Here is a 21890-nt window from a genome sequence, read left to right on the forward strand (position 1 = left end):
AGGACATGTCAAATGCACCATGAACAGTGAACAAAGCTTCCTAGATATATGTGCGCAATCTTTGACGAATGAAGCACTAAAAATTAGCATGCCCCTATCGCTGCGCCTGATACGGAAAAACTGCGCTGTTCACGAGCCAATGAAGCTGGCAACAAATGCTGGTTGGAGACTGGATCTGGGGATAATGCATCATATTCGTTTGGATAACGCTACACAAATGTGGCAAAATCCACACCTGCAGCACACAACTGTCGCCGTGCAGTACAATGCAAAATGCGCCGATATCGCACTGGTTCGGGGGGTGAAGTCGCATAACAAAATTTACCCTGTGCGTGTCTTGCTCATAGTTTTCCAAGGCACTTAACGCACTGAACGCACTGCACATGATTAAACTATCGGAGCGGGGTCTTAGCTGGTGCTGCCACCAAATCGCTTGCGATTTCCATGCACTGCACTGCTAAAAGCCTGCAACAATACTGCAGCTTGTAAGGGATAAACATTTATTGTTGCTGGCTATACAAATATACGTGAATATATGAAGGGGAAGAGAAACACTTTGGCATATAACATCTGGATCTGACGCCCACATGAGTGAGAATTTTCAGCTACTGCTGTTGGAAGTAAAAATGTTTTCTCGACTTTTTTGCCGGCGGTGGTTGACGGCACTGAGCGTAGTTGCTGACGGCGTCTTCCTCGACTGCGTGCGGCTGAGACGGGTGGAAAAGTCCACGTGCTGAGTCGCACGATTACTTACTGACAAACAACACATATTTCAACAATTATGTGCGTGTCGCAGGCTCCTCGGTGCCCTTCCCACAGTACCCCTGGTTCTCTTCCGGCGGCTCAGTAGTCATCGTCCTCATCGTCGTCGATGACTCCTTGCTCCACTTCTTCATAATCCTTCTCTAGGGCAGCCAGGTCTTCACGTGCCTCGGAGAATTCTCCCTCCTCCATGCCTTCACTGACATACCAGTGGACGAAGGCTCTCTTGGAATACATGACGTCGAACTTGTGGTCCAGCCGGCCCCAAGCCTCCTTGATGGCGGTGGTGTTGGAGAGCATGCATACAGCACGCGTCACCTTGGCCAGGTCACCGCCAGGCACCACCGTCGGCGGCTGGTAGTTAACTCCGACCTTGAAGCCGGTGGGACACCAATCGACGAACTCAATAGTACGCTTGGACTTCATGGAGGCGATGGCGGCGTTGACGTCCTTGGGCACGACATCGCCACGGTACAGGAGGCAGCAGGCCATGTACTTGCCCGTCCTCGGGTCACACTTGACCATCTGGTTGCCCGGCTCAAAACAGGCCTGGGTGATCTCTGACACGGACATCTTCTCGTGCTGCGCCTTCTCGGCCGAGATGATCGGCGCGTACGTGACCAGGGGGAAGTGGATGCGCGGGTACGGCACCAGGTTGGTCTGGAACTCGGCCAGATCGACGTTCAGAGCGCCGTCGAAGCGGAGCGAGGCGGTGATGGAAGAGACGATCTGGCCGATCAGCCGGTTCAGATTGGTGTAAGTCGGCCGCTCGATGTCCAGGTTCTTTTGCGCCAGTTGGTAGATAGCCTCGTTGTCAACCATGAACTCCACGTCAGCATGATCCAGAGTGGTATGCGTGAACAGGATGGCGTTGTACGGCTCCACAACGGCTGTGGCCACCTGCGGCGCCGGGTAGATGGAGAAGCACAGTTTGGCTTTTTTTGCGTAGTCGATAGATAACTTTTCCATCAGGAGTGAGGTGAATCCGGAGCCAGTGCCACCTCCGAATGAGTGGAATATGAGAAAACCCTGCAACCCAGTGCACTGATCAACCATCTTCCTGATTGCCTCCATTGTAGTGTCAATGATCTCTCGCCCGATGGTGTAGTGACCTCGGGCGTAGTTATTGGCCGCGTCCTCCTTGCCCGTCTGCAGCTGGGATGGGTGGAATAGTTGACGGTACGTGCCCGTGCGGACTTCATCCACGACGGTCGGCTCCAGGTCGACAAACACAGCTCGAGGCACGTGCTTGCCGCTCCCCGTTTCCGAGAAGAACGTGTTGAAGCTGTCGTCGGCAACGCCGACGGACGTGTCGGACGGCATCTGGCCGTCCGGCATGATGCCGTGCTCCAGACAGTAGAGCTCCCAGCAGGCGTTGCCCATCTGGACACCCGCCTGCCCAACATGTACGCTGATCACCTCACGCATAGCGAGACTCCCTCTCGTACTGCGGCCCGGTGGACAGTGATTTGTTTTCCACTGCGAGATCAGAGCCACACCGTCCGGAGCAGCGAGTCAGGAGCTCCTTCAAAGAACCGGTCAACTTCGCACTGGCTGGCCCACGCAGTCACTGCACCCCTGCCGCGCTGGTAACAGTGCCAGACACACTAACCGGACTCTGTTTAGGCGCCGTTGCTAGGGAATGGCCGCACCGAACGAAGATCGAAACGATTGATTGCGCTGGAGACAAAAGCTTCCCTCGGAAACGCGCCGAGCCCACGCTCAAAGTTTAACACGCTTTGGGTGCACCATGTTTCCATCTTTGTGTCAACGGGAGGGAGTTTCCCTAGCTCGTTGAACAGTTTCCGTTGGGATTACGCAAAACATGCGTCACAGCTTGACCGTGTTTCCTTGGAAGGCAGCTCCGGCTGTGCCGCGGGCAGTACCGGGTCAATAACAGGGCGTGGTAGCCGGCACGGACGGCGCAACAGTGCCACCGATAATGGCGACCAGCACCAGCGGCCAGTCACGGCATGGCGATGGCTGCCCCCAGACGCAGTACCAGCACCAGTGGCCGGTCACGGCATGGCGATGGCTGCTACTGGGGCTGTGCTTCCTCCCGACGCAGTACCAGCACCAGTGGCCGGTCACAGCATGGTAATAGGATAGTACTGGGGCTGTGCTCCCTTCAGGCACAGCATAAACGTCGTGCGAAATGGCCCCTTTGACAGCAGTGAACATCTACTAACCTCCATGCCACGTGACCTCCGTCCCTGCTGGTCAGACGCCTGCCCTCAACGGGCGTGGCATGTTCTGAAACGCTTGAGGAAATGTGGTGCCCGGTGTAGAGCGGATAACATGCTGCACCCCAGCCCACACTGCCCCGCTCAGTGGTCAGATCTAGCCTCCAGCGGCTCCGTCTTGACATTGGCCGTCATGCCCAAGCTCGTCAGTTGGCAAGCGTAAAGTTGCACCCATAAACCGTTAGACTACAACCATGGGCAGCTGTTTACCCCGCCATTATACGGGGCGAGAAAACATGCATTTCCCCACCCTGAAACTTTGAGACCCTTCGAAAGTCCTGATAGATGTATTGCATTGATTAGCGACAATGGCAAGGCCAGGAGGCCCAAGCATGGCGATAAAAGGAGGCCCTTGTTATGCACGGATGTAATGTGACTGGCGGAGAGGGGAGGGTGATGAGAGATGTTGGGTCGGCGCAGACGCAGGCGACACGGCGACAGTGACGAAGAGAAGACGGGTTTGGTATGTTAAGTGCGTCCTGCTTCTAGTGGTACTTCATTATAGCCTCGGCCCAAATGCTACGAGTCTCAAGCACGGGAAGACGAGTGGATTTGGCTTCGCAAAAATACGCAAGGAACAAGGTGTTCAAGGATTTGTGGCTTGTACCCTTGTTAGAAAGGAAACTAAGCATGGATGGCACCCTTTGGTTTTGCATGTACAAATAAATACACATGCCTTCGACACAAATGATGAAACCCTCGTCGATCCATTGCCGCTGCTATCCAGTGTCACCAGATCTAGAGAAGATCCTCAAATTGGCACCGCCTGAAGGTCTGTTTCAAGGACAACAGCAAAACATCTCCTGGCACAGAACTAGAGGAATATTAGGGCGCTTTGCCAATGTCTAGACACAAAACGTAGTTTGCGTTCACTGCACTTTTAAATCCACATTGTTGTTATGGTTCACAACTACTGTTTTCCAGTTGCAACTTCTTTTAACGTAGCGGTGCCCACCTAAGGCGGTAACTGGAAGACCATTCCACGGGAAAAGGAGTCACCCAGCCCCTTTCATAACCAAGAGCTATAAGCGGGCTACTGGCACGCACGATATCCGGCCCCGTCCTGGTCAAGAGGAAGTCCCGTGATATCAAGATCACTTATACGAAAGCATCAGTTGGTCCGATGTAACTTGCTGTACATTGCATTACAATGAAATGGCAGAATCTGACGCGCGTTTTATCTTACTTGCTCATTAATTTCCAAAAACGTTGTTTCACCTTTGATCTTAGGACGTGGCAGACCTGTTAATGCATATGAAAACACAACCAGCTTTCCCCTCGTCGGTGGTCCGAGGAAATATGTACATGCATAATCCAGTATTGCATCACAGACCGGTAACATACACAATCAAGGCTGTGCCCTGAATAGCCCATTAATACTGTTGGTTTCGTTTAAGGAGCAGCAATGTCACGAATGCCTGGCTATCCACCCCATGGCTCGTAGCGCTGAGGACAGCATGCATCGCAGATGAACAATAACCCAGATCGCGGGCCTATGCAAGATTTCACAATTAGGTTGAGGCCACAACTCCCAAACTGTCACTGAATTGCGGTTAAGCGCACTTCGGCGCAAGCGGAATTTCTTGGAACGGGCGAGCCAGAACAACACGGTTTATTCTCGATCTATGTAGTTTTATTAGTTTGTCTCAAAACCTTAATTGCACACATGGTTTACACACGTATTAAATCAGATAAGGGACGAGGGTATGTGTCCCCCGAGGCAGCCGCGTGAATTCACCCAGATCATGATATCTTAAAGGCGATATTCTGCTGTGCTTGAGAGGTCCCCGCCAGCAAGCGAATTAAATTCAAAGAAGGGAATACAAATTCGTACTGGATGTTGCTGTCATTTGTTCCTAGTGGTACAACCGAGGTTTCTGCTACCGCGAAGTAGAGTTGATGACACATTTAGCAGGCCAGTCTCACCTGAGGATGAGATCAGCCAGTTTGAAATACACTAAGTAAATATATTTAAATACCTATTGCTCACTGTCGTGCACAGATGCACAGCAACGGATGGGTTGTGAACAATTACTGTGCAACCCAATAACGGCTCGGTCAGACATAGTTCTGCACTTACATTTCTGCAACGCTTAACCTAAAAGATGAGGCAAAGTTGTAGCAGCAATATATATAGCACCATTATATTGCGGCAGTAATATAAACACCAAACGAACCAAAAAACGATGCAAAGCCTTGTTTCGGTAGCTAATAATTTGGTCAATAATCTTATCCATGTACAGGGTATTTCATTCTGGAGGCTGATGAATATCAGCATGGGTTACCGTGTCTCCTAATAGTTTAATGCAGGTTAAATGCATGCAAGTTACGATATTGGTGAACTGGCGAGGCATCTCGAGACATGCGTGTTCATTCCACCGACCAGAGGCAACATCTCTTTTAGCGACATCTATACGTAAATACTGGAACTAGTAGTACGAGTGAGAGTGAAAGATAGTTGTTGGCTGAATGCTTTGTCATTCAAACAAGCTGCAGATTATATCTCAGTTCATAAGCGTAGGAACAGAGGGGGAGGGAGGCAGGGGGGCCATGGCCCCCACTTTTCAGTGTGGGGGTCCAACAATGCTAACTGCCCCCCCCCCCCACACTTTTCAGATTAAGGTTGCATTTGGCTTGCTTTCGCGCTGCATTTAAACATGCATGCCGATTTACCTAGTTACCCAGCCATCTCCCTTAAGATGCGTCATCTTTTTCGTTTGCTCATTGGCCATTACTTAATGTTACAGCCACAAGGCCAACGCCGCACGGCCCGGAGACTGCAACGCCGGGCATCGAGGCTGTTATTGCTATGACTTGCGAGCACGCACGTTCAACACCATATTACGTAGTTTTCTTTTCAGGAATGAGCTCTGACAGGATCTTGAGCATTATGAGACAAACATGGACTAGCCATGTTAATCCAAATTATGACACCCATTTCATCTGCAATCTACAGTCAGGGAGAACTCAATATCTCCGAAGAACACGGAAAAACATGAAACTGGAGTATATGTGAAAACTATCGGACTGCCTGCGATGATCAGGGATGTTGTTGCGTCAATGATGATCCCTGTGCTGATCCGGGGATAACTGCACGGATCAGAAGGCCTCCCGTGTCAGGGATGGGGACAATATGATATGCTATATTCTTCTAATGACCTCCGGATCGACCACGAGATCCCGCCCCGTGCCACCAGAATGATAGCCAGAAGACACTTCGCGATGGGACGGAATGGCCCTTCAGCCCTAGACTGGAAACGGTAATGTAACCCTGGTGTTCTACTCAAGATGCCCCTTTCGCGGAAGGGAATAAGGGGTCTCATTATTGTTGAGTAAAGTTGGGCTCTCATTATTGTTGAAAAGCACGGGTCGAAATGAATTTAAAAATACGAGTAAGGTCATGCCATGTTTGCCTGAGGACGTTCATTTGTTTTATAATGCATTATTGAAACAAATTAAATCAAAAGGCTTGAACATGCCCGCCCGCAGCCTCGAGACGAAGGACAAGGATGGTCTGGGCTGCAACTTTCTTAAAACCGATAAGTTTCGGCCACTGCAAGTGCCACCAGACGGCGGGCGGGCGGGCGCCATGTTAATATGCCTTCCAAACAGATAAATAGCCGCGGAAACACGAAAAATAGAGATTTTACCTTCACTCTTCCAGTTCAACCACCAGATTCCAGCCCCACTTCGCGGTACTTTAGTGGCCAATCCGTTCTTTTCATCAATCTAAAAATTGCATGCGTGAAACATGCCCTCAGACTGCCTTCTAAATACAAGATCTGATATCATGAAGCGTCCAAGGATACTTTCTCAGAATCGTCGTCATTGTCGTCCACCCGTTGGCCACAACTCAATATTAGCTGATAGGCTGACGCTGCGCGGCCTACGGGGACTGCAACGCCTGGAGCAAGGCTTACGGTTCTAAAATTTTCGAGTACGCACGCTCAAAATTACGCCACATAACTTGAATAACTAGTTGATTAAAGCGTTTAAAGGTAATCATTTCAGAAGCGTCATCATTTTCGCCCACTGGCGGGCCACGGCTAAATGTTAGCTACTGAGCTAACGCTCCGCGGACTATGGAGACCGCATCACCTGGTGTCGCGGTTTTTGTTGCGAAGATTTGCGAGCTAGCACGTTAAAAACACGTTACATGAATTGTACCACTAATCGATTCTGACTAAATGGTGAACATTTTCAGACAAACACGGCTTGGCCATGTTAATACACATTGTTGACCACTCGATTTGCAATCAAATTTTCATCTTCAAATTCGGATCTAACATATCGATCTACAACCTACCTTCGCGATGTTCTCAATGTCTGTAGAACCCAGATAAAACAACTGACAAGGGTTCTGAATTCTATCGGTTTAGAAAGAGTCAGCTAATCATGGCAAATTAAGAGCGCCGGTGATTTCTTCCATGCAGCCGTTCAACGCCTGATTTCTGCAGTTTATTGACCTCAAAATGAAAACAGAATTGAGCTCACGGTAGCTCCTGGTTTCTGTTCTGGTTACAAAGTAAAAATAACAATAAAACGAAGAAAACCGTGTCACTTGTTAGCAAGTAAGCCATATCCGGGGATTTTGGAGGGGGGGGGGAGGGGGCACCATAAGATGGGCTTTTGTCAACCCTATGTTCCCTCGTGGCAAGGCTCTGGCTACGCTCCTGCCCACACACAAAAGCAGATCAAGTCGCCTACGTTGCATGATGGGCAATGAAGTGTCTGTCGGGCCAATCCATACCTAAGGCAGACAGCTTCCCGGAGGATATTTTTCTGCGATGGTGTGGTACAAGGGAAGATAATTCCGGAAAAATATTGTTGCAGGTGTCCAACACATGTTTCATGCACCATGTAGAAGTAACACCGATCCAAAAGTATGCAACAAAGTAGCCACACGATCAGTTCGCAGTCAGTCATGCGGGAGACATCCAGGCCAGGGTAGTGACCACCTACGGCGGACAGGAGCAGGGCCCAGATAAGGAACATATGACAGATGGGCCTTATTATGTGGCCTGATTCCTTAAAAAAAATATTCAGTGTTATGGATTTTGCTACTTTGTTTCTAGCAATTTCGAGCTCCCGAATTTGCTTCCGCCTAAAATGCTGCGACAAGTCTTAATTCTTGAAAAGCAGCCAGCGAAATGAAGGCGCATGAAAAGCCTGGCGCAGTGTGAGCCATCGATCCACTTCCAAAATTCTCACCAGCCTATATCCATGCCGTATTTTGGCATCTACACTGTGGAGGCAAATGCTTCCTTAATGACCCAAAATACCTACCCGCTCGTAGAATTTCGTCTCCCTAAAAAATACAATGTTAAAATGGACGAATAATCCAGGAAAGCTGGATAGTCTTATTTGCCAAGTGACAGATGAGGCGAGCAGGCAAGATTGTGCACCAGTGATAAACAGCTCTAGATGCATAACTAGCATAGCAGCTATGACGTTTGAATAAAGAGCGATAACAGTCTCCATCCCTACCCCCGCCCCCCCCCCCGCCCCCGGTCGTCGGGGTCACTTTCCAAAAAAAGTTCCTGAAGTACACCCTGAGCTTGCCCCCCCCACACTTTTTGAAACGTTCTTACGCCTAGGTCTCAGTTACATCTATAGCAATCCGAATTACTTGCTCTCATTTTTGTTAGCCCACAGCTGAGGGGCAAGGTTCTGAACTGATGCTCAGGAACTAACGAATTCGTGTGCCACTGGAAAGCGTGGTTTGGTTTCTCCCATACGGATGCAGTTTGGGTGAGAAGTCACGAAGGTTGTAAGTTTCCCCCTTGGCTGTAATGTGGGTCATCTTTTGATGTCTGCAAACGGTTCATGACGATTTCGAGAAGTTCTGACCATTCTGGTCGTGAATTCACAAAGGCCACCCCGACTTTGAATAAGCATGCATCTCTCTTTAGACCGGCCCTAACTGTGAATGCGATCACGCGCAAGTGAATCAATGGAAGGATGAAACGGCTCGCACCACGGCGATCGAACATACTTGCCAGTCCCATCGATTACTTTTAAAGCTTGCGCTCGCGTTTGCGCTAACTTTTAGTCAATCTCTTCGCATAAGTTGAATTCTATCGCTGGTTATTGCTTATGTGTCGACTGCAGATCCACCTTCCATCGACCGGAAAAATATCTCCTCGGGCGGAATTTCAAGAGAACCCGCCAGTTTGAAAGGTTGATTTCGATCAACACCCACATTGTGGGCATCTCGCGGATCTCCTAGCATCTGCTGTCCGTTCTGTGGCGCAAAATGACGGGGCGTCATCGATATATAAAGCTGCCGAGTCGGTCGGGCCGATAGATGTCAGATCCAGCTGTTGCCGGCGTGAAGCACCCCTGGCGCGCTGCCCCAGCGAGTGGGCCGACGCAGAAGCGTCCGGTGTCGTACGCCGTCTTGTGGTGACCCGGGACTCGTGTCACATTAAGATCTGAGTCTAACTGCGCATCGGTATCGGCAATGCCGCCCGTGCTCGTGTGACACGCGTGATCTCTCAGCAACGCAGGCTACGAGGCAGTATACCAGGACCATGAGCTGTGCCTCAGCTTGGCAAATGGGATGGCTCACCAGGTCGGGTCGGCCCTCGCCTTTCGCTGGCACGACGGCCGGTTAGTTGACGTCAGCTGCGGGGCGCTCGCACACCGCAACGTCGCGTGCGGAACTCGTTTCCGCTCGGCTCCGCGGGGGCGGAAACGACGCACGCGCCATGCTCTGCCTTTCGCCCCGTTGACAGCAGGAGGTCGATGCGCATGTCTGGTGACATCCACCCCACGTCGAGGGGCAGGGTGGGGTAGGGGGGCTCGGAGGTGGCTGTCTGTCTGGCGAGGCTCGCGACCCAGCAGACCGGGGACCTATCACCATGTGCATGACGCCAACCCGTGACATGCAAACGGCTTACCTATGCGTAAAGCCGGCCGGGACAACACATGCTTCGGAACATGCTTCACCGAAACCACCAACTGCTTCCCGCCCGTTCAGCCTCACGAGACGTGCTGCAACGGTGGGTGGGCGGCGCACCAGAGACACCCGCTGACCGCTGGTCACGGCTCCTGCAGGTCCGGCTGCCGACCCGGACCGACAGGGGCCGCCGACATGCAGCCGTCGGCAGCGGGAGCAAGGGTGCGGCTGCCATCAGCCGGAGCGCTACCAGCTCGCAACTACACAGAATGTTCTGGAGAAAGGGTCTCTCTAACAAAGACGCATCGGACTCATGGGTGTAGCCATGGCTCTGGGATTTAGGGGAGGAAAAATCGGGATTTGACGGGTCAAACTGGGATCGGAGGAATGACCTGACCTGAAGGCGGTATTTTTGAAAGGGAGAGCGAGGAAAACGGCAATCGTACCGGCAAAAGGGGGGGGGAATTCCATTTGGGGATGGTTAGAAGGAACATGGGCCTTCCATAGTTGCACTCGTGGTCGAGTCTACTATCCAGCCGGGTATGCCGGCCGTGACATCCGGACTGGATTTTCGTTCCTTTCAAAAACGGGCGATTGTCTGTATTGTCTGATCAGAGGCATTGGATGGCCCAAACTAGCACATGATTTTGTGATCTGTATTAACTTCAACTTTTGCTTTGCTTGGTCTGGTAACGCACTCGCTCCTTCCCATAATGGTGGATGAGGTCCCACCGTGGAGGTTAATTGTTTTTCCGCGAGGTTCTGACTTTTAAATCACTGAGAGAGAGAGAGAGAGAGAGAGAGAGAGAGAGAGAGAGAGAGAGAGAGAGAGAGAGAGAGAGAGAGAGAGAGAGAGAGAGAGAGAGAGAGAGAGAGAGAGAGGAGAGAGAGAGAGAGAGAGAGAGAGAGATATATATAGATAGAATATATATATATATATATATATATATATATATATATACATACATCAGATACTGGCCTTCGGAACAGTACACAGTTGCGTGATATTTGGTTACATAACTCGTCTGCAATGTTAGGATGTGATTTTAGAGGCAACTAAAAGATGATTTTGAGACGGTTTGGCCGAAATAAATGAAAAAGAAATAAAATAAACTAGAAAACACTAGCAAGAATGTGTACATCGTTTCCAGTAATTGCCACATTGTTTCTGTTAGTTTTTCTGGCATTGCTGCCGGTTAATGGCTCACCCGTGAGTTGGACAAACGCCAGCTTTTTTCTCACGGCTGGTAACCGAAGTATTTAAGCAGGCTACGACACCAGGTTCATGCTTTTATCTGCTCGGATACCCGCATTTAGCAAAAAAGGGGGGGCCTTCTCAGGATCAATTTGATTGAGCATGCATATGCTGTCTTCCTGCGCAAAACGTAGACGGATTAGAGCCTTGCACGAGCAACAGGGGAACTGAGCCAGGAACGGAAGTCTAACCATACCTCAGACTTGATTTTTTCTCTGGTCTCACCACATCTTTCCCAAAGCCCGGAGACCAGTCTGCAAAGTTGGGGAAGCTGAGCAGGCAGAGGCTGAGCAGGTAGAGGCTGAGCAGGCAGGATATCTCGTCCCATTCGGTCAGATTGTTTGGGCTGGTGTGACGCACTATCCGGCAAAGCCAGGGTCGGCCCGAGCCTGCCAGTCTGGTGTACCCCTTCATACGAACACCGCGCTTCGCTCTGGTCGGTGCGCAGCCTGCCAGTCTGGTGTACCCCTTCATACGAACACCGCGCTTCGCTCTGGTCGGTGCGCAGCCCGCCGAGGCATCGTCACGTGGCCGACGCCACACGGGCTGCTAGCCCAGCCACCGTCGCGCTTTCCACCAAACTGTGCCTACAGTATGCACCTGCGTATGTATACATTTTTCTCGGCATGTTAGTCGAAACGAGGCAGCGACGCTGCTTAAATGCCTTCCTCTTGGACAAGTTTATTCGTGAATGCCACAAACAACCAACGGTTAAGGCTCATTTAGCCCGGTAAGTGGCCTTTAAGTGGAGTCGTATTGAAGGGCATAATACGCCACATTCGTATAATTTTGCTCCCGGCTGATGACTTCCTCGCAAAAGCCCCGTTTTTTTCTTGGCTGATGCGGGTACTTGTCGCGGTTTATTTGTTTACGACCAGCCAGTCACTGTTTGTATTCGTGGACGAAACCACCCGAAATTTAACATCATCTACCATTAAGATGCCAGCTCGTTGTTACTTTTTGCGAAGTGTGAACTCAAGCGCCTCTCCTCTCTTCAAGGAATGCGATTCCGTGAGCGGTGAAAAGTAATAGTCTACAGAACTCCACCAACGGAAACAAAATGTACGTGAGTTTAAAAGACGCCCACGAAATGTGTCTCATTATCTGCCATCTAGTCTATTTGGTGAAGCTAGTGTACCATTGGTATTATATATATATATATATATATATATATATATATATATATATATGTATGTATATATATATATATATATAATATATATATATGTAGATGCACATGTGCATAAATGCATATATATATACGTGTGTGTGTACATATATGAGCACAGCCCAGAATGTAATCTTTCGGGCGCTATCGACTTTCAGGCGTTAGCATGGATGACTAACTCTTAAGTCATCCATGGCGCCGTCTTATGAAGCCATAGCTCACACGACGCCCTACCATGCTTGGCGCGAAGCCGGCAGCGGAGCACAGGTGCAGCGCCGGCGGCCCCGGCTCGGCGCAGGTTGCCTTGGGCGGCGGACGGCTGGCCCAGCACTCCGCTGGCTCCGGCCGCGCCCCGACCGGACACGCCGCGGCCGGAGCCGACAGGAGCGGCTCCGCGCTCCGCACCGATGACGCGGCCCCGCGCGGCAGCCGCGCGCCCGCGCCAGCCACCGGTCACCGCGTTTTTGCCGCGGCAGGGTTTCTCACGATCGGACGCGTCGCAAATTAGACCTATCGTGACCCATCGTGACCCATCGTGCACCTGACCCATCGTGCACCTGCTGATGGATGACGATTATCGAGCTCTGCAGCCAGCTTCCGCAGGCAGGAGCAGAGCCGCATCTGTGAGCCCAGGCGGCTGGCTGGGAATCACATCGGGTATGGTTCTCGGGATCCACCTGGTTTTGTAAATATATTTAACGTTGTCGGGAGCCCCGGAACGAACCCAAGCAATGGTGAGACGCTGGAGTCGTAAAGCAGATCTTCCGTAATGGTATTCATCTGGCCTGCTTGGTGGTAAACAAACGAGCTCCGGCCGTCATCGCTTCGGGCTGTTACATGAATTGAAGGCTGCTAACTCACCGCTCTGTGTATCAGGGTGTGGGAACGATTCTCATTTGCAGTTTCAGTGGCGCGTCGACTTTTTGTGAGCACACTTTACGACTGGGACCGGAATGGTAGCAGGCAGGGGCTGCACCATCAAACTTGCGGTGAGAATCCCACCCACGGATTCGTGTCCAACAGCTGCCCCGAAGCTACCCGGAGTTTACTGAGCCATCCAACATGCGATCATTTAAAGTTTAATCGGCAGCAGGATTTCTTCCCGAGGGAGGCGGACGTCGCCGGTCGCTGAGGGCAGACAGGTGCGTCAGGCGGCGCGCGCTGGTGGCACGTGTGCCCGGAGCAGCGACCGTCGGCCCACGACGGCCGGCGGTGTGGCACACTGACCCTACTGCCGACACTGCAGGCCGCTCCTGGAGTCAAGCGGATGTGGCCCATTGGAATGCCTACTGGAGAAGGACATGACACAGATCAGCCGGCTATTCGGGAATTAAATGTACCGTGGTCGATGTGCACCTCATCCAACTGAGCTGGTACGCAGTTGATCTGCACGCAAACGAGTGAACAGGGCATGGCGGATTACAAATATTCCTGCATGTACGCTGAGGCAGTCACCGTAGCGTGTTACAAGCGCTGTGCTGTGCCCGGTTGTGGCAGACGTCTGGCAATCTGAGCGCCTCGATGGCGTCCGGCTCTGGCAGACATCTGACAATCTGAGAGCGTCGATGGCGTCGCATGGGTTATCTGATTTCACTTCCATCGTCCTGGATGCATGGCGTAACCCTTTCCAGGCCAGTCCGAGGACAGCCGAAATGGCCGAGTGGACCTACCACGGGAAACGCTAATTGACTTATCCTGTAGACCTGAGAGGTGGGAAAGTGGAGATCTGTACCAGCATCGCTTCGGTAATATACTGTTCTACATGGGAGGCGCGCGAGAGTGGTTGATGGGTCGTGAGAGGATCGATGGAGATAGCTCAGCCAGACTGGCCAATGTCCTTGGAATTACCGAAATTTGAGAGTGAGAATCTCAGGCAAAGCGTGATGTCACCAAGTAACGACGATGACAGCGTCAACGTCGAAGTAAAGGCGAGGTAGAGACGACGACGTCAAATACGTGATCCAACATTTACTTGATCAATCGCCATTCAACGTAAAAACCTTAATTTGGTGGCATTCTCTTCTTTTCCGCACCAAATAACTTTCGTGGAACGTAAGTCATTATAACGCCCGTTCAGTTACCCTTAGCTGTGGGTACAAAACATCACAGCACTTTAATTTCACTAAAAGCGAAGCGCTCGCTCGTTTTGGTGCTCACGGGGTCGTTGCTACTAACGAACTACATGCCACGGGGTCATTGGTCAGTGTCGCGGTGTGTCGCCGGGCCGCCCTCAGACTGTCCCGGCGGTGAGACCTCCCCAGCGTCTCTCAGGGGGTCGTTCAGACCGGCTAGAGGCGCCGCTGAATGAACTGTATGGCTCCGGCCAGCGTCACGGCCATAAATCGGCCCGGCCGCCCGGCACAAAAGGGTTGAGGCCAGACACTGCGGACGGCATCCTGTGCCGGGCCGGGGTGCGTCTGTCGGGTCTGCCGGGCGGCACCACGCCGGGGTCCTGGCCAGTGAGCGACGCTGGCGTGGTCCTGTGCCGGGCCGGGGTGTGTCTGTCGGGTCTGCCGGGCGGCACCACGCCGGGGTCCTGGCCAGTGAGCGACGCTGGCGTGGTCCTGTGCCGGGCCGGGGTGTGTCTGTCGGGTCTGCCGGGCGGCACCACGCCGGGGTCCTGGCCAGTGAGCGACGCTGGCGTGGTCCTGTGCCGGGCCGGGGTGTGTCTGTCGGGTCTGCCGGACGGCACCACGCCGGGGTCCTGGCCAGTGAGCGACGCTGGCGTGGTCCTGTGCCGGGCCGGGGTGCGTCTGTCGGGTCTGCCGGGCGGCACCACGCCGGGGCCTGGGTCATATAGGGCAGGCTCAGGCCTCACCGACGCCGTCCAGCCGCGTTTGTCTTTGGTAAATTCGACCTGAGTATCAGTCAAGGCAAGATAATATTCTGGAGCAGATATATGATTCAGCGGAGTTGAAGAGTGCAAACTTGTCTTGGTACTCCGTGTTCGCGAGTTGCGTTTCATTACCATACTGATGTGATTCGCTAGTAGCCCGTTTATGTGAAATACTTCAAGTTGTTAACATTGTGTGCTGATCAGCACACGAGGAACACATGCTCAAGTTTGCTAATCTTGTCCCGGTTTGGAGCATAGTCCGACAATATGCGTTGATACGGTATGCGTTGCGAAAGGACACATGACCTAGTTTGAGATTTGTAGAGCCATATTTCTTCCTCCTTCTCACACATGTCACCATCATGCCTGTGTGGGTAACGAGCCTGCATTTGAATAGGCTAACCCTGACAGTGAGTCGTCCATTGTCGGGTTTTGTCATTTTTGAATGCAGCTACAGCCGCCGGAGATTTTGAACAACTCGGGAGATGTCTATCTCAAGCAGGCCGATCAAACGTATCTATTCCGACCCATCCGAAACTGGGACACTCCGGCTCCGCTCCATGAGCGGCAGCCGTTCCAAGCTGGACCGCGCTTCCCCACCCTCTTTGACCTGTCGCTTGCTAGGCTGGATTGCCCACTGATGGCAGCAGGTGGCGGTCGTGGCCAGTGTTGCGGAGCTCGTGCAGGGGCTCGACCTCGATGGGGAGTTCGCTCCTCGGACCACGTTATGGTCGGTAAACCGAGGCAAGATCGCCGACTGCATAGAACTGGACTCAGGAAGGGTTCCAATACAGCCTTCCGGTACCACCCCGACGCCACCACTGCATAGAACTGGACCCAGGAGGAGTTCCAATACGGCCTTCCGGTACTCCCCCCCCCCCCCCCCCCCCGACGCCACCACTCGCCTTGCGCCGACGTCAAAATAGGCGCCAGCGGTCACATGCACGGCCCCTTACACTCCTATCACGCGACATTTCACCGCGTCACGGGCCAGATGCAGAGAGCGTGCCGCTCAACACCACAGTAGTGGCGGTCAAGTGGGTGAGAGCGAGGTCAGGGTCAAGCCTGTGTGATCCCTGAGCTGGCCGGCGGGACCGGCCGCGGACGCCGGTTCTCCATGGAGGCGTGGCGTCCGCTGTCGATAGCTCGAGGTGTCGGTCCGCCGTTGAAAGATTGTTGTTGCACCAATCTGTCTTCTTCACAGCCTTGCTTTGGCGACGTTTTTTATATGCAAAGGAAGCTTCGCGTGTTGGCTTGGACTCTAGCAGAATTCCTCGTATTACCCTTTTCTACGATTATTGTGATAAAAATATGGCCTGCTTCCTTTCGTGTGTGCAATGAGTTCCCCAAATTCCACTTCCAATAATATTTTGCAATGGTTATGCCTTCAATGCCTTTCGCATTTAAGCCTATGTTGAACATGTTTTCGCTAACTAATTGTTTTGGCGACAGAGCAGGTAGAAGCCCGTGAAGCTCCGCCCAATCACTGGAGATGTCGCTAATTGACATCTGCAAGTCATCACATCAAATATCCGGCGCAGGTTATGGAAGGTGATCTTATGACAAACAGGTCACAAATGCTCAGACAGTGCTTTCAGGTCTCAGATGATAATACAGCCTTTGGGGCAGAACATCATCCTGGAATGTGTCCTATAATGAGCATGGTAATACTCGACGAATGAGTCTTATTCCGGGACGAGTAAAGCGTGACTGGTATTCAGTTACATTAGATAAAATACACATCCATGCTAATTATGTCATACGTGATTCAAAGGTTCTGGGCGAGACTTCAGTACTCAAGAACCCGATATACGCCCATGGGATGTGTACGTGGGACAAGACTGGTGGTGTGTGAGCTGCAAAAGACCAGGTTGTTGTACAGTTTCTACACCGTCTGAAAGTTCCAAGCGTTTTCGACATACTCAAGTACATTTATCGCGGTTTGTATTTAAATGTTCCGGCCTTGGAAACCAGCTTGATCATGAGGGCTCCCAATCCACCACTCTCGCAAACCTTTCCCACAGACGTTGGCGTCACCACAGCCCGAGACGCCCCTCCAGGCCCGCACCTCCGAGTCTTCGGCTGTCACCTTGTTTAGCATCAAGGTGAGCAGAGAAGGGGAAATAGGGGAGCATGGGGCCCGAGCGGACCGTAAACCCTTCGCTCCTCTCGAGGTGGAAAAATCGGGCACCAAGTGTCCCAGTTTCAATTGAATTGAGTGGGTTTTTGTGAGTCTGGCTCGCTCCGATAGACGTCTCTGAAGCTTACAAAAACACGGCTGGCTACCGCGCGGCCACCGAGCTGTCACCGGCTGTATGAACGCTTGGCGGCGACGGCGGCCGGCGGCGGCGGCGGCGGCGGCCCGGGCTCGCCACCGGCCTCGAGGCTCCGGCAGCAGAGGGCTGCAGCGCACCGGCAATCCCACGTCAGCCCACACTGAACGGGGCAACCCACCGATTGGACACACGAGTTTGGAAGAATCCGAGTTCGGGCACGCAAAATACAGGTGTGGGGACGGGCACCAGCATTGCAAACTGCCATGCTTTTCTTGAAGAATCAGTAAGCGGGGCTTGGTGGTCTTGATCTTGATCCGTTGATCTTAGCTTGATTATGTATCATTAAGTCTTATATGAAATACCAAACAGCACAAGTGGTACCAAATGCCATTAAAAACCTCTCAAAGTAGTTATGAATCTTATATACAACACGGGGGTGGATCGAAAAGTCGGGCCTGGGTGGGGCCTTTATGCCGTTCGCGTCAGGTAGGCACTGGCATGACCACGCGGACACCGGGTGGGCTAGGGCGTGGGCATACTCCTCGTAAAGGTCGCTCGCCGACCGTGCCTCCGCGCGGGATGACACGCGCCTCCAGACCGCGCCGGGTGCCTCGCCGGCTCGGCTCCGGCGGACAGCCGAAGCAGGCTTGCACAGCCGCTCCGGATGTCCCGCGAGCGGCGGGGTCAGCCAGCTGTTGTTATCTTCTCACGCATCTGAAAGGCAGTTAAGTCGTAATGACATGGCCCTAAGTTCGCCTTTTTCCTCCAGGTGATTCCTGGCGTTGTAGGCCAGAGTTTTTTTTCGCTGTGTTTTTTTCTTATTGGGACCAGGCTACCACATCCCTTTTATGGTGTCCTAAAGACATTTTAAACACACTCCAGCAGTAGTAACACTGAGTGTTTCCCATTAGTATGATAATTACGACGTAATTCCTTTCAATGGAGTGATCCGTAGAATGTCTCATCATGTGGACGTAAATCACAGGGCATTACGCCGAGCCATTCCAGGTGTGTATGCCCTTGTGACCTGGAGTCCACCACGGACGCACCAGGTAGAGGTGATGTCGATACGCCAGCTGCACCAGGAAAGCCGTCCCAGGCATGCCAGCTCCTCCTCCCACGTCAGGAGCGGCAGGCACGAGGGGCGACGTCTAGCACCTGAAGTGATGTAGCGACCGGCGTCCTCGGCAGCTTCGAGATCCGAGGGCCCAGCCAATAAGCCGGTCTGTGAAGCGCACCGGATCCCGCTCACTGTCACAGCATGCCGGATCCCGCTCACTATCACAGCACGCCGGGTCCCGCTCGCTGTCACAACACGCCGGATCCCGCTCACTGTCACAGCATGCCGGATCCCGCTCACCGTCACAGCATGCCGGATCCCGCTCACCGTCACTGCATGCCGGATCCCGCTCACTGTCACAGCACGCCGGATCCCGCTCACTGTCACAGCACGCCGGATCCCGCTCACTGCCACAGCACGCCGGATCCCGCTCACTATCACAGCACGCCGGGTCCCGCTCACTGTCACAGCATGCCGGATCCCGCTCACTGTCACAGCACGCCGGGTCCCGCTCGCTGTCACAACACGCCGGATCCCGCTCACTGTCACAGCACGCCGGATCCCGCTCACTGCCACAGCACGCCGGATCCCGCTCACTATCATAGCACGCCGGGTCCCGCTCACTATCGCAGCACGCCGGATCCCGCTCGCTGCCACAACACGTCGGGTCCCGCCCACTGCCACAGCACGCCGGATCCCGCTCACTGTCACAACACGCCGGGTCCCACTCACTATCGCAGCACGCCGGATCCCGCTCACTGTCACAGCACGTCAGGTCCCGCTCACTGTCACAACACGTCAGATCCTGCTCACTATCACAACACGCTGGGTCCCGCCCACTGTCACAACACGCCGGGTCCCGCTCACTGTGTCAACGTCCAATCTCCATCCGGGGAGAAGAGAAAGATGGCGACAACGGCTTCTGTGCGTACCGGCTGGCTGGAACTGCCGGCTACTCCCCCCCCCCCCCCACACACTACTGACTTGAGATGCCGGCTGCCCACCCCATTCGCTACGCCAAAACTCGCTTAAATTACGCACAAAATCGCAAGGATCTAATAGTACACGAATAGTCGAATATGAAAGGGTGTCTATGCATTACCTTACGTACGGAGGGAGTTGGAGTTTGGTGGAGTGTAGCCGAAGAGGGACGAGGAAGAGAGAGCGGACAGCGTAACGGCACACTTGAGTGTGGCTGCGAATCATGCTGACGTCTTTTGAAAATGTTTTATAAGCCTAAGAGCCGGATACTGCTGGCTGCTCCTAATGATAGGCAACATGCCCGCCTTTCCTTCTCACCTCTTGCTCATTTAGGAGCGGACGTGACTTTTTGGGAACGTAACGCTTTACACAGCGTCATTGGAGGAGGGAAGGGGAGTTTCACTCCGCGTAACTTGGACGTAAGCAGGGAAAGATGAGGATTGAAAATGGCCATAAAATGCGTAGCATAATTCGTGTGTGGCCTCTGATTTTGTTGGCAAATGTATAAGAAAGTGCCAATGCGTATTAGTAAAAACGTAACAATTATATGGCAGTTATATGAGAGTTAATATATTCTTCTCGGTCTTAGTCCTCTCTGATGTCACCTGCCTTTTTTGAAGTTTGACTGTTGATGGCTTGGTAGGGCGACTTTTACAAAGTTATTTATCTTTGAAATCGTTTGACTTGTTTTGATTTTCCAGCAAGCCAAAACAGTAAAACAGGAATGAACAAGAAAGGCGTATGGAAAGACTTCGCAATTTCCATTGCGCTCAAATGTTCGCTGGCATATGCGAGCAATATTAAACAAAACTTGGAAAAAATTAACCAGCATACGCATGCAATTGGCAATACCCGTTGTTGGTTTCAGGTAACGAGTAGACTCACGGGCAGCAAATGTAAAGGTGTGTGGATAAAGACAAGCATTGGAACTGGTTGGAGTCAAAGTTGTAACATGCTCACTGCGCACGTGTGTCCACCGACTGCAGTCTGTGCATTGGATTGGCAAAACTCGACATACTCCCAAGTTTCCAGTACCCCCCCCCCCCCCTCCAGTTCCCTGCTGCAGGCGCTTGTAGTCAGCTGCATGTGCATTGCGCCGAGCATGTACTGGATGGGCCTGTCAAGGCGTTTACAACAACACACAGCACTTGCCTGGCTTTGGGCAGGCTGAGCATTTTTCCACCTTTGGATGGGGCATTAGTAACAGGTCGTCAGGGTAACAATGGACTCGTAATCTCATCTTACAGCTTTCGTGATATTATTTATGCGGTGCGATGCAATGTGGTTTTACATGCGCGAGACCTTCAAGCACTTTCAAAATGTTTCGCATTTTTAGGTACATACGTAGCTACGTTCTTATTCACATCTTGCCCAAGAACTGACTTACTCGAACTGATTTCGTGGCATGTGCTGCGGACCAATTTCTTCCACTCACAAAAAGGGTTGCCTGCTGCAGGTACCGGGATATCATGCCTTTATCACAGAAAATGTGTGATCACGGCTGAGCGCACCCACTGCAGAGCACAGTCCATAGAAATAGCCAGAAAGTAGGCCTCAGGAGGAGTCAGAACTTAGTACCCAGACGTAGCTGGAAAATAGTCCCCAGAGGTAGCCAGAAAATGGTCAACAAAATTATATATATATATATATATATATATATATATATATATATATATATATATAGCCAGATTATATAAATTATATAAATATTATTTATATAAAGTGGCCAGAGGGCACTCCCCAGAAGAAGCCACTTAGTAGATCTACATCTCCGTTTCTCGTTCATGGGGTCGGGCTGTACTTTTTGTACCGACCCGCACTAACGCATGCATGTGTAAAGGTTGCAATGCATTCCCCTTTGCTAATAACATACGAAAGATAAACATATCTTAAGATCCAAATGTGCAAAACAGCGAATACTTTTGACGATTTCGCTCAGGTCATCCAAGCGAATCGTGTCGTCCTGCAAGCTACAAAAACGTGTAATTTGCCTAGAAGATTAACTGTGCTCATTTGTTTGCGTTATCATCTGAGCCTGCGCTTTATGGATGCTTGTTTTGCCGCCGAAAGCCCTACAGCATTTCTGTCGTTAAATATGCTGGTTTGTACCATGACCAAAGCGTCGGCATCCCTCTAACCACCTGACCTCCATGAGCATCTCTGTGCAACCAATGACCGCCACGGATGCCCAGTACCCACTTACAGCCAGGAGGAAGCGTTTTTACTCCAGCGCGGCGGCTAATCAACAGTGATTTGGGCTTAATTGATGCTAATTAGTCGAGCTGAAATCGACATCTCCCACGGTAATAGCCGGCGCCGGGGCAGCGTGGCCTGCCCGCGGGTCAAGGGTCGATGGGACGTACAGGCGCCGTCTCGAGACGGATGGACCTGGCTGGCTGTGGTGACGG

At 52.1% G+C, this 21890-nt stretch overlaps 1 protein-coding gene across 1 annotated transcript; it reads right to left on the reverse strand.

The window, feature by feature from the left end:
* Positions 1 to 735: 735 nt before the first annotated feature.
* LOC119107175 (tubulin alpha-1D chain-like) lies at positions 736 to 2214 on the reverse strand. The gene has a single exon (XM_037230563.1). It carries the CDS (start codon positions 2188 to 2190, stop codon positions 844 to 846), a length of 1347 nt encoding a protein of 448 aa, XP_037086458.1. The 5' UTR covers positions 2191 to 2214; the 3' UTR covers positions 736 to 843.
* Between the last annotated feature and the right edge of the window lie 19676 nt (positions 2215 to 21890).

Source organism: Pollicipes pollicipes, unplaced genomic scaffold (genome assembly GCF_011947565.3).
Source record: "Pollicipes pollicipes isolate AB1234 unplaced genomic scaffold, Ppol_2.1 Scaffold_6686;HRSCAF=7923_pilon_pilon_pilon, whole genome shotgun sequence".
Taxonomy (NCBI): Eukaryota; Metazoa; Arthropoda; class Thecostraca; order Pollicipedomorpha; family Pollicipedidae; genus Pollicipes; species Pollicipes pollicipes.